General features: G+C 38.3%; 1 protein-coding gene across 3 annotated transcripts in view; it reads left to right on the plus strand.

Moving 5' to 3' along the window:
• The window catches only part of UNC5D (unc-5 netrin receptor D), a 607,527-nt gene that overhangs the window by 327,770 nt on the left and 265,714 nt on the right, over positions 1-14,043 (plus strand). For all 3 annotated transcript variants that reach the window (XM_065947397.1, XM_065947399.1, XM_065947398.1), the window contains exon 2: positions 9,686-9,904. In XM_065947397.1, coding sequence (XP_065803469.1) covers positions 9,686-9,904 — 219 coding nt within the window. The remainder of the gene's footprint in view (positions 1-9,685; positions 9,905-14,043) is intronic.

A 14,043-nucleotide genomic window follows, 5' to 3' on the forward strand; every position in this document is an offset into this window, starting at 1 on the left:
TAGACAGCAATGCAGAATGTAGTTGTAAATTTAATCTTTTGTGTCCCACCCAAACAAAAGCAGCATAGTATAATGGGGAAAATACTCTTTTAGAAGTCAATAAGAGAGATTTCCACCGAATCTGCTCCTTGGAGTTCTTTAGCAAGTTGTTTAACCTCTGAGGGCCTCGATTATTTGTAGGATAAGAGAGTTGGCCCAGATTTTATCTAAGGTGAGCTCCCACTCTGTTTTGCCCGAGTCCAGGTCACATAGAAAAAAAAATTAGATCAAACTGTGTTCCAGTCAAATCAGCCCTTATTTATTCAGATATGTGCCTAAATGATCACAGTCTAAGTTGTTTCTTTGTTTAATGTGACCTGACATCTAATGGAAGTGTATTTATTTCAAAGGGAATTTAGTGTCTGTCCCTTATGTTTTTGTTTCTTTTTGTCCTACAAAGATTGAAAGTCCCTGCCATATTAATGTGCAGAACATAAAACACGAAGCTCTTCCTGAGAGGTAATTTTCCAAGAAAGAAAAATATGAGAATGGTGTTGGATTGTTTGCTTTTCTATCATTCAATGTTGTATTAAAACAACCATTTTTCCATAGCTATGAATGGCTTCACTCTTGAAAACTGTCAGTTACAAATGAAAAGTGATAGCACTCTGAGAGCAAAACCATTCCCAAATCGCACTAGTTTTTCACATGAATTTGAAGTTTAATCAGTGGCCCACATTCATACATAAACGTATCTATTGTGGGGTGAAAAATTAAGAAATGATCTTTAAACGTTATCTCCAAACCTGGTTTTCAATAAAATATTACCCTTTTATGTTTACATTTTTAAATGAATTTTTATCAACCTGTCAATCAAATTCTTTCCATTTTTCCCCCAGGGACATATTTACCATTTATTTCTGCTCTGATGCATGAATTTCAACATACTAGGAGTTACACACCATCAAGTTAAATCTAGAAGTTGCCATAGAATAGTTTACTGAGACTTCCATACTCTTTCACTAGAACAGTGTGTATGTGTGTTTTCTAAGTGTTTATTTAAGAATGCATTTAAAAAATACTGAAAAAACAAAACACCTAATAAAAATTTAAATCATCAGTAATCCCATCACACATTGAAAACCACTGGGCTAAATTTGGCCTCCTTTTAGAGTCTCTTTGGACAGACTGTTATTATGGGAACAGGTGTCTCATGCTGAATTTGATTGCACATTGCCGGTTTCCATTAAGGGACAAGGCGCCATCAGAACTCGTGTAAAATGTCTAGCTTCATCCCAATTTCAGAAGTCAGTTTTGCAGATGACTCAAGCAAGAGCTAAAATAGTGGATGATTTAAAAACCAAAACAAAACAAAACAAAAAACTTCCCCTGTGGCCTTGGGAGAAATGTCATTTGTGTTAATGTGGCTGGAAAAAGACAAAACAAAACAACTCCTTCCTCAGTATTGGAACAAGCATGGTTTCTTCCCCACTGAAAGCATGCGCATGGAATGACTTCAGACTGGCCTGAGGGCTCATGCAACAAACTGAGACAGTTGTCTTTCTTTAATATGGTAATTACTCTGCGTCTGCATCTCAGAAAACTTAATGAAAGGCACATAGAAATAAGAGATGTTGGAGCCAAGCTGACCCAGTAGTTGAGTACCAATGTCAAAGTCACCTCTTTATAAACTGAATGGTAAGGAAGAGGATGTTCTGCTCTGCCTAACTCTTCAGTGCCCGTTCTGTGCACTCGTGGCACACATGGGCACCCACCATGCCCTCAGCTGGAACACCTTCCCCATATGTTGCCCATTCAACTCCTACATCAAACTAGGCTGAAATGTAATCTTCCCACAATTGCTGCCACAGACCCTCCTAAGGAAAGCTGGGCTTTCTCTCCTCTGTGCCTGCTGACGTTTTGCACATACTTCCAGTCTACTTTTGGCATGCTTCCCATATTCTGTAATTATTTGTTTCCAGTTCAGTCAGAGACAGATAGTACTTTGGCCACCTGATGCAAAGAGCCGACTCATTGGAAAAGACTTTGATGCTGGGAGAGATTGAGGGCAGGAGGATAAGGGGACAACAGAGGATGAGATGGTTGGATGGCATCATTGACTCAACAGACTTGAGTTTGAGCAAGCTCCGGGAGCTAGAGAAGGGCAGGGAAGGCTGGTGTGCTGCAGTTCGTGGGGTCGCAAAGAGTCGGACATGACTGAGCAACTGAACTACAACAAATTCAACCAGGGAGCTCCTTGGGGAAACTGACTGTCTTAGTTATCTTTAGACTCAATGTCCAGTACCTAGACACTGCCTAACCTGAGTAAGGATGCACCCGTATGTCAGTTTAATAAAAAGATTGAATATATTAAGGCAAATTTTGTTAGTCTGTGGGATGATGAATGTGCTTTCACAACCTCTACTGAAATCTGAAGTTTCTTGTGTGAGGAACTGAGAAGGACTTTTCAGATTTCTCTGGATAGATTGTCAGTGTTGTTTACCATCTACTCTGCAGAATTTAAGATCTGCTCAATGGAATAATATCTTAGACCATGTATAAGAATGACACAAGTGAGGTGAAGTATGCAAATGCAATGATATAAAACATTTCCATTTTTATTAGAGGTTGGGAAGAAGGCAGATCATTTCTGAGTTTAAAAAAAGAAAACTTTTATTGGAGCCTAGAGAAAGAGTCTGTTTCATAAATTGCATTAAATATTTGGTATGTAAAATTCCGGCTGTTGTTCTGCATTAAATGGATACAATGCACCCCTTACCTAATTAAGAAACCATATGGAGACAAGACATATTTACATAAACAAAAGCAGAGAAGCCATCTCTATTGTGTTGTCTTCCATTATGTAACTTGGTTTCTGTGATGTGGATTTGTTCTCTGGCTTAAATATTGCCATGAACCAAATAGTTTCCAGACACTGAATGAAATTTAAAGAACTATTTCTAAGGTGCCTTGACTTCATTTAAATATTACAGTGAAAGGGACCCTGGAAAACTATGCAGTTTCCTACATTTAATAACTGCTTGCCTGTTCAAGCCAGTAGTTTTGGAATCTGGCCAACAGGAAATCCATTGTGTATTATTACATAGCTTTGCAGGATAACCATGTGCCTGGTGTATGGTTTAACCATTTACTACGTGTTTGTTGAATAAATAAATGCCTCAGTGTGTTTTCAGAGTTGGTGACCTAACACAATTACTCTAGCATACATATGGGTAGCAAACAGTCAAGAAATGGTATAAACAGTTTGTATCATGACGAGCACTGGGATGAAAATAATAACCATCACAAAACAAATATAAATACTGGGGTAATAAGTTTGGAGTGGAAATCTAAATCATAGTTATAATTCTTTCTCTTTTGTTTGACAGTCTTTATCCAGTCAATGATACTGATGGCAGTCAGAGGTGGCTAATTAAATGAATGTAACATATTATTACTTACTGTATGTTATCACATATATTATCTCACTTTACCATCACAGAGTACCCATTTTATGGATGAGAAAAATGAAACCTCAGAATTAAGTTCTTCACCCAAGGTCACAAAGTTAAACCAGACTTTAAATCAGGTTATTTGATTCTGAAAGATCTTTTGTTTTACCAAATTTAGTCTTTGCTTTATGGCAGAGTTATTGGTGGAATTTGCAAAAACAAATGCATGTTTTGTTGCAGCAAGAAGTGTTCTTTGGAGATAGAAGAGAAAAAAATGAAATGTATTTCAAAATACTCTTGGGGAAAAGGTATGAAAATAATTTAGAATTTCTCAAAATATGTTAAAGCTCAACTTCGTTTATACTCTAACCCCATGAAATGCCAGCACCCTTCACTGATGGTCCAGGGTTTTTATGAATCCCAGTTTGGAATGACTTTTCCTCTGCTTTGCCCAGTCCTATTACAGATTTCACATTTCGAACAGTCCAACATTGGCAGTTTTACCTGGTTAAATATGTTAAAATGACAAAAGCCCTGGTTCCAGTCCCTTTATTTTTACTGACGTTCACTGAATCTTGGTATATTCCTTGTATTTTAATTGGAGTTTTAGTTGTTAAATATTCCTGCTTAAAAGAAGGGAAGCTATTTCTAAAGGAAACATTGCAAAATCCTTCTCATTATTTTATTCTCAACCATGCTTGTTCTATGTCTGCTTTGTCTGTTGCTGACTTTAGTGAAGATGCCTAGTCAGTTGACTATAATTAGTCGAGTCTTTACTGTTCTCTCAAATATTTTCTCAAGACCTTTTCTGGGTGGGTCCATAACACACTCATACAGAACTGGAATCACAGTCCAGCCAAAGGGATCACTGAGTGACCTTTAAGATGGATGTCACACTTATTGTAATAGATGAGGAACCACACAGATCCTTTAGCTTCTCATATTTTGGTTTTTTGAACTGTGTGTCATTGACTTCCCTGGTGGCTCAGACGGTCTGGTAGGCCTTCCGTGGGGTCGCAAAGAGTCGGACACGACTGAGCGACTTCACCTTCCCCTTTTCATTGTTGCCTTAATGAAGGCACTCACTAAATGACCCTAATCAGACTTCTAAGGGTCCATTCACTTGAACTGAAATGGAATTGTGAGGCTTTTGAGTCAGATTTGCATTCAAATTCAGTCCCCACTTACTAGCTACATAACTTTAGATAAGACACATATTTGAAGCATTTTCTCAAATGCAGAAAGTGGTACTCAACAACCCGCCACTTAGAGAGATGCTGTAAAACTGAAATGATTTAATCCATGGAGAAGGCTTATTACCATCACCTATAACCACTCAATACATGGCAGCTCTTATTTTTACTCTCTGCTAACGTAGTTCCCTGGTGGCTCAGATGGTAGAGAATCTTCCTGCAATGTAAGATACTCAGGTTCGATCCCTGAGTTGGTAAGATCCTGACCACTTGGAAATGGCTACGCATTCCAGTATTCTCGCCTGAAGAATACCAGAGACAGAGTACCCTGGCAGACTACAGTTCATGGGATCACAAACAGTTGGACATAACTGAGCAACAACAACAACAACAACCTAGTTTCCATGTTCTGTTTCATTTTTCGCTTCCCCAAATACTTAACACACTGTGAGCATTGGGATTTGATAGAGTGAAGCTTCACACTCTGGCTTTAAAACAGAAGATCTTGAGTATCAGTGAGTGTTTTCTGCAGAAACAACAGAATAAAAAAAAACTGAGTTTGAGTTGCTTCACTAAGCAGGGATTAAAAATAATAACAAATTCTTTGGAGGTGAATGCCTCCGGATGTGTGTTCAGCCTCTGTGTTGTCAGAGCTGGCCCTCTCTGCTCTTCTTCACTTTTTCCTTGTGCCCTTCCCCAGTCATAACAGGAACAAAAGATAGAAAGGGTGATGCCCACCGCATGTATTCCTTTTATCAGGAAAGTAAAAGCTTTCTCAGAAACATCTGTTTATGACTCATTTGCCATCGATGGGTGTCACGTGGCCATTCCCGCCTGGGAAGAAGTAAACTCAGTCTGTGACTTTTCATCAGCATTTGTGGTTGTCATCTTCATTTGTCACACCGAGTTTAAAAGTACAATCTGAGTTATAAAGCAGTGGTCAGTGTACTGAGATTCCAAGTTAATTTACCTTGAAGTCTAAAATACTCATGTGGTCTTCCATATGATCATTTATTAAAGTAAGTCATCCCCGCGCCACCCCCCTCCCCTGCCAACTCGCCTCCAGGCCTAGGATTTGTCAGTTCAGTTCAGTCACTCAGTCGTGTCCGACTCCTTGTGGACCCCATGGACTGCAGGACGCCAGCCCTCCCTGTCCATCACCAACTCCTGGAGTTTATTCAAACTCATGTCCATTGAGTCGGTGATGCCATCCAACCATCTCATCCTCTGTCATCCCCTTCTCCTCCTGCCTTCAGTCTTTCCCAGCATCGGGGTCTTTTCCAGTGAGTCAGTTCTTCACATCAGGTGGCCCAAAGTATTGGGATTTCAGCTTCAGCATCAGTCCTTCCAATGAATATTCAGGACCGATTTCCTTTAGGATGTTGGATCGCCTTGCAGTCCAAGGGACTCTCAAGAGTCTTCTCCAACACCACAGTTCAAAAGCATCAATTCTTCAGATTTGTCAGTAACGTGTGTTTAATGTTATTTACATGTAGTTGATTTATGCTGTTGTGTTTATTTCTGTTGTATAGCAAAGTGTTTCAGTTTAACATATATATATACACACACACACAGATTTTTTTTTTCATATTCATTTCTATTATTTCATGTTCTTTTCTATTACGGTTGTCAGCAGCTTCTAGGCCCCAGCTTGGAAGTTCAATTGGTGACTTCCTAGTCCAGTGGGCTAAGAAGGGGTTGTCTTCCAGGGGAGCAGCCTTCGCTTTATGAGGGGAACCTCTGAAGGTCGGTGCTGCTGCACCAGGAATTCAAGCCTGAGCCCAGAGAGGGTCCTCAAGGGGGGAAGCCGGAGATAATCAGTGTGAGAGAAGCACCATCCCCAACACTTCACTATGCATGCAAAGCAAATCGGGGGAGAAAAAGGAAAATAGGAAACTCTTCCCTGTGCCTGCTAAGTAGCTTCAGTCTGTCGGACACTTTGTGACTGTTCTCCAGGCAAGAATACTGGAGTGGGTTGCCATGCCCTTCTCCAGGGGGTCTTCCTGACCCAGAAATTGAACCTGCAGTCTCTTTAAGTCTCCTGTATTCCCAGGCAGGGTTTTTTGTTTTTGTTTTTTAATCACTAGCACCCTTTCATTTTCACTTACTTCCTTTCTTTGTCAGAAGGTTGCAAAGAAATGGTAATATGTATACAAATGTATATCTACAATGTCAGCTTTCCACTCTCAGGGGCATAAATTGACTTTTTGTTGTTGTTGTTGCTTTTTGTTTTCCTGGAACCTGGTCTTTTCCCTAAATATACATGATATTTATGTGGCTTCAATAATAGTTAAGATAGAATGTTACATTCAACCTTTTTTTTTTTTCCTCCTCTGAATATTGAGATGGATTCTTTTAATTTTTTCCTTTTTTTAAATATTGAAGTTTAATTGGTGTTGTGTTAGTTTCAAGTGTACAACAAAGTGATTCAGTTATACATGTGTGTGTGTGTGTGTGTGTGTACGCATACATATTATTACCCTGTACCAAGATTCTTTGCCATTCTAGGTTAGTTGTTAAAAGGTATTGAATAGTTCCCTGTGCTGTTCTATAAGTCCTTATTGTTTACCTGTTTTTTATATAGTAGTGTATATCCTTTATTCCTAAACTCCTAGTTTATACCCTGCCATATCCCCTTTGATAAACATAACTTTGTTACCTCTGTCTGTGAGTCTATTTCTATTTTATAATTAAGATTGATTGATTCTTTATGGACATCCTTGGAACCGCCAGGACACTTAGAGCAGACTTTCCCATTCCACTCTTCTACTCTCTGAAGACTGAAGTATTTTATCAAAAGGGGCTTTATTAAAGTAGCAGGAAGGTATCCTAATTGCGTTCAGATCTCTGTGTTTTGGGACTCAGATGGTTAAAGCTCGATTTATCTTATATTCCAGTCATTTTACTTAGGCTGATTTACTATTGTCTGTTTACTTAGAAACTGTTTTCTGTGACCAGTTACTCCGTTTCAGTAGTTTCCTCTCACATTTATGCATTGTTATTAGTACTAATTAAACAACAACGTGTCATGTCCACCTGTGTTCACTTGCGCTACCGCTTTGGGGCTCTGTATTTGTTCTTTATCGGGTGACCCTTTTCTATAACAGTGAATTACTTTGGACAAAACTCAAACCCCTGATGGGAGTGTGAGCTGTTTGATGCCCATATAAAATCTTTTAATACCTTTGTCATTTCCTTGAATGCATGGATTTACAGAAGCCTGAGGAGACTTGGTATGTATTGAAGATGGAAATTGCCTTGAGCAGTCAGTAACAAAATGAATTAATATGTGACATATTTTGTGAAGCCCATTGTAAATATAATTTAAAACATTAAAAAAAAAACACTTCTCAGATTCTCTCCTGAAACCCTTCTTTTTTCATGTGATAGATGCATATTTTATTTTTTGAGGAAGTTTATCAAACTTTTATGACTTAAATTATTTGCTCTCTCATTATTTGGAATACTGGCTTTAATGATGGTTTTTTTCATCTTGTGAATTAACTTTTCTATTAACATGAGTTAACTTTTCTATTACAAATGTATTTGAAAACATAAATCTCAAGCTCTTTAATATGTGAGTCCCCCCACCACCTTGATTTGATACATTTAATGAAAAAATAGTTTGGAGAATCAAGCTGTTGTGTTTATTTCAGTGGCAGAGTACTTATGTATTCCTCTTGGTGAACAGTCTTTCCCATAACTCAATGTCTTTTATTTTTTCTTTACATAGACACAAAATTATAGGCAGTCATTCCTCCTATGTCCTTTAGTCATTGATGATTCCCCCTACAGACTCTTTAAAAGGACATTCCACCTAATATTGTGAGTTTTGTTTACCCTTGACAGTGCTTAGTCATTTAGCTTACTGGCTTCAGTGTATACAAATGTCTGTGTTTGTTCAGAATTACAATGATGACACCCAAAAAGCCAGGTTGGGACACAGACACCTCCTGGTCTCTGGACGCTCTTCTGATGACCTGGATTTTGTTCTGCTGGTTTCATGAGGTCCCTTTTTCGAGCTAGTCATAAAGACTGGTTTGCTTTGAATGGGAAGAGTCCTCTCTGGGGCATAGTTGACCTTGGTGTTGAAGATCAGTACCAGTACTTGGTATTTGCTTGCTTTGTTCTTTCTCCAGAATGCCGTGGGAAGGCACAAAATAGGGTCTTGTTTATGCTCCACATTGCTCAGTAGTTACGTGTTTCTTCCCCTGACTGTGTGCCCATTTCCTGGGGCTCAAGTCCTTGCTAAATAGAGTAAAGCGGCAATGGAACAAGATTTGGCTCCTGCTTTTTCCTTTCCGTATTATTTCTCTCCACTCATCACTTCCCTATACTTGGGGAGACTTATTTCTTTCTTCACATTGAGCAAATGTTACTACGGGTCTTAAACTATAGCTTGTTAGGGATTTATTTTGGTTCCTAGCTGTCGAAATGAAGTCATCTTTGGGCAGAAATGTTGGGGCAGGGAGTGATAGTTTAAAACAAGCAGAAGAAATGCACATTCCCTTTAGAAGGTTTGGTAAGTTTGGAAACAAAACTATATCCGAGGTTGAACACCAGTCTCCAAGGTTCATAGGTAAAGAAAGTGGACAGTTGCCAATCCTTTGGACATGTCTTATGACCGGCCTTTCTCCACCAGCATCAGCATTATTCATACTCATGTATGGGAGAACCAGATCTATTCTCTCCATTATTTCAACATTTTGAGGCAGCTGGGGGCCCTCATTGAATACTTCAAGGTAACCATTCACCAGGCTGGATCTCAGCCACAGATTCTCTCAGTTCTCTCAACAAAAATATAAAGATTAAAAGCTGTAGTTTGAGGAGTTCTCCTATTCATTACCTTCACTTGTCCAATAACCCTGGATGTGTGCTGGGCTAAAGGTACCCTGTCACACTAATTCAATCTCTAGACACTGCATCTGCACAGGCCTTACAGGCCTGCTGGTTAGGATTCAGAGTTTTCCAGCACAGATTCTTAGAGCCGGTTGTGGTTTTGGCCCTGATGCAGGTGCTGCCAGTGTAGACTGTGTTCTAACACCTCCTTCCATTTCGCAGGAACCGACAATGGTGAAGTCCTCCCTGATTCCATCCCATCAGCTCCTGGGACGCTGCCTCATTTCATAGAGGAGCCAGATGATGCTTATATCATCAAGAGCAACCCCATTGCACTGAGGTGCAAAGCAAGGCCAGCCATGCAGATATTCTTCAAATGCAATGGCGAGTGGGTCCATCAGAATGAGCATGTCTCTGAGGAGAGTCTGGACGAGAGTTCAGGTAAGAATGGGAAGCAATTGGAAGAATCTATGGTAGCTTCTCAGATTTTTATGTCAATATGACTGCGGAAACCTGTGTTCAGTTCACACACCTTATTTGAGTGAAGTCATATTAACAGTGTCCCAGGAATATAAGACGGAGTCATGTCTTGAAATGACTCCACAGCTCTCCTGCTAGTCTACTCCAATATGGTAGAGGAGCATTTTTTATTTTCCTGCTCTATATCACATTAAGACCTAATTTTGTATAAAAGTTAATATTCTCCCTGGAAATAAAATCAGGCAGTCCCTGTTTTCATTTTCTGAATTCTGAATATTTTTTCATGACATAAATCTTTCAAGAAGCACCCTTTTAAGCAGCCTAAATTCAGTTGCTGTAATCTCTTTTCCTGGATGATATTCTTGTATGCTTCATTCTCCACAGCTGATGGTTTCTGAGTCGTCTGAGCTCTTTTGATTACTGTGTAATGATAAAGAAGTTCAAATTAGAAGATCAGATTTGAATAGGATCTCCTGTATAAAAGAATTTCAGGACCATCCTTATTAGCTGGCTAATTTGGCTGATAAGGGGTGATGATGAGAATAGTGATCATATTAGCTAATATTTGTTGAGCACTTACTATATAACCAGACCTTATCTAAGCTTCTGATACACATTATCCTACTGTCTTTTCAACAGCCCTCTGGGATAAATAATGCTGTCATTGCCTTCTTATAAATAAGGAAACAGAGCCTCAGAGAGATTAAGTAAACTGTGGGCTTGTGCTGGATATCTCAATAAGATCATTTGACTCAAAACTTTCAAAATGTATTACTTTTATATTTTAGCATATAATAGAAACAGTATATGCTTTTGAACTTTGGCTCCTCAGACTAACAGAAAATTTAGCCTCATCTTAAATCCAATTTGATGTTACTCTATATTATTGATTTTTATTAGTTCTAAACTTACTAGATGTCAGATTTTGAGTAAATAAAGTCATGAATAATTAGGAAGTTGCGTCAGCTTAATTTATTAATTAATATACCAGTGCTGTTTAGTACATTAGGCTGTCTTTCAGAGTATTTCAGGAAAGGGAGGAGGCAAACTCTGATCTAGACCTTCATACCTGCTAATAGGTTTATGACCAGTATAAGTGCAAATGAAGTTACGATAAATGTCTAGAGAGAGGTAGGTGGTGCTAGGGAGGATTTAAAAAAATCATGTCTAACTGGGACTCTCAGGAAAGGTGTGGAAGCAATAGCATTTGAAAGGAGCATTGAATATGTGATTCAATTAAGCATAATTGATGATACACTCTATTGAAGAGAGACAGGTCTCAGTGGTCAACATTAGCAAATGAAAGAAAGCTGAGTGTGTATTCTACTTAGCCCGGTTTGGTTGAAATATAAAATTGATACAGGAGATAGCAGCTGATAGCTGGAAAACAGCTCAATCAGTGGCATGAGAGACCTCAAATATCAGAGCAAGATGTCCTTTAATCAATTTTATGGATATTTTTTGTTAATGGTAGGGATTGATTATATTGACATATGGGAATCCAATGGCTTTGAAACTATACTTCAGAAGATGAACATGGAACAAATCTTCAGGATGGTAAGGAGAAGCAGGAATGGAGAAATTAAGAGACTTGAGTAATTCAGCTGAGAAAGTAAGATTTGCTTCTTGAGGAATGGCCACAGAAATAGGAATACATAGCTGATGTGAGAAGCAGTGTCACAAATCAGACTTAATAGCTGAATGATTTGAATGAATGGAGAAATAAAAACAAATCCCTTAACAGAAGGAAAAGGGTTATGCAATTAATATTAGTAATCACATTAGCAAGGAGGAAAGTCTGAGATCATTGTTTGAACAAACTACACTTGAAATACTTAGGGGAGAATGAAGAGATGTAGATCTGGAACTAAGGTAGTCATCAGTAAAGAGTGAAGCCATGGAGATGGAGGAGTTGTCAAGAAAGAATGGGCAATATGACAAGAAAATGGAACTAGAGATACAGACACACCTCCTTAGGAGTCAGGAAGAGGAACATTAGCATCCAACAAAGAAGTAAGCAGGGTATGCTGTATTTCAAAGCAAAGGAGGAAAATTACTTCATAAAGATCTTCAGATATTACTCTGTCTCTGCCTAGGAACAATGAAGGAGGCAAAGAACTGAACATACATATCAACAGTGCTAACGTTGCAGTTTTGAGCTCATTTGGGTTTGTAGCATAAATGCATCAAAAGGTAGAGAATCACAATTCCCTAGTCATTCCACTTTGGAATTAGAATGAGGAAGAAAGCAGAAGTGCTTGTTTTAGATATACTATTCTTCAGACCAAAAGCATGCTTAGAATTCCAGTTTCTAAATGTGAGAATGGGAAGGGATCTCAGCGGTAAATGTAACAGCTCTGTTTTGTTTATTAAAATAAAAGGTTCCAAGAAATACAAGTAGTTCATGGCATAGCTATTGCTAGAACCCAGATCTCCTGATCTTCACTATGGTATATTTCTTTGATACTATAAAGGACCATACAGATTCCTATGGTCTCCTTCCCAATCAAAATATTGAAAAATTTCCTTACTGACATAAGAATGGGTTTCATCACCTATCTCAGCATTTTTATCTTAAACCTGTTTAATGTTTAATTTCTCAAGTATAATCCTTATCGCTGATCCATTGGAGTTTATCTGTTCCTTATCATCTCGCCAAGGGCTAATCCCTTATTCTATGTTGTGTTTATAGCACTGATAAAAGTTTGTAACAATTAATGGTATAGAGACATTTCCAGGCTTCCAGCAATAGTTTCCTTCCTTAAAGAAGAGTTTGGCAAAAATCAAAACCAATGAAGAGAACAAACTGAATCTTTGTATTGGGAAAAATTTTTGCTTCTGTGTTACAAAGATTGGGATCATGAAAAGACCTAGGTGAATAGATTTGGTGTTAAGAGGGTTTGAATCACAAACAGTAGCAATCTCATTTACCTTTGCATGAAGACTTTCAAGAAAACTCTTGATATTTGGGTAGAGAGCAACAAAGGGAACAGCATTATCCAGAGGACAAAAGTCTATAGAACAGTGTGAAATATGAAAGGTACATGTCTCTTAAACTCAGCTAGCCTGACTGGAGAGGAACTCAGATACTAGTGGCTCCATAGGGTTGTGTATTTTTTCCTCAGACATTTGTGTCCTAGATTTTGCCCAGTAATGAACTGAAAACAGCAGAAAATCTTTGGGTAAACTGCTGCAAATAAAAGATAGGAAGAACATTGAAAAATGGTCAGCTATTTTTTTATACTACTGCTAGAAAATCCTATATCCATTCTCATTTAAAGACCTCTTGATAAATATTGCAAGCCCATTTAACACTCTACCCTCTTGTAATTTCACAACATTCAGTTTTGTTATTGCTTCCTCCTTTTAATTCCTTTCTCATTGCTAGGCAACTCCATGTCTTGAAGACAGCAGCGTTGATTACATTCTCTGCCTCCATCTAAAAGTCTCCGCCTTAGCTTCCTTTAAAAAACATAAAAATAAAAAAGACCATTAAAAGTCACAAATTTCAAAGGAACTGGGAAGAACAAAAAAAAATCATAAATGACAAAATCTGAAGAGATTATACACTGATTTTAAAAAACAAGCTGTTGAAAAAGAACTTAAATTTTAACAACTACCTTTTGAAAAGAATTTAATAAGCACAACCTTTTCTTCCAAGTTATTTTGATTGAATCAATAGAAAAGAAATGTCTCTCCCTGAAACTGTTTTTTCTTCTGTGTGCTTAATGAAAATCACTGTCTACCGCACACTGCAATTATATTTTCCTAAGTTCTGTATTCATAGTGGAGAAGTGGACACTGGTGCAAGATGAGTGGAGATATTAGACCCCAAACTAATGCATAAATGCAATTAAGGTTGGAAACAAAATGGCCTCAGGTATTGAAAAATAGATACATTACCTCCCCTGGGTTTCTTCATTGTGGAGCTGGAGAACAGGAATTGGCTACCTTACAGCCTTAATGGCTTTTGATGGGGTCTGAAAAATAGTTCCTGCGAAGTCCAGGGGGAGTGAGTGACACCAGGAGACCCAGAACAGTGGGACCACATTTGACCAGGGGTAGATAATTATCTGTGCTGTTAAGAAGTTGAAAAGTAT

The sequence above is a fragment of the Muntiacus reevesi genome, chromosome 10 (genome assembly GCF_963930625.1).
Source record: "Muntiacus reevesi chromosome 10, mMunRee1.1, whole genome shotgun sequence".
Taxonomy (NCBI): Eukaryota; Metazoa; Chordata; class Mammalia; order Artiodactyla; family Cervidae; genus Muntiacus; species Muntiacus reevesi.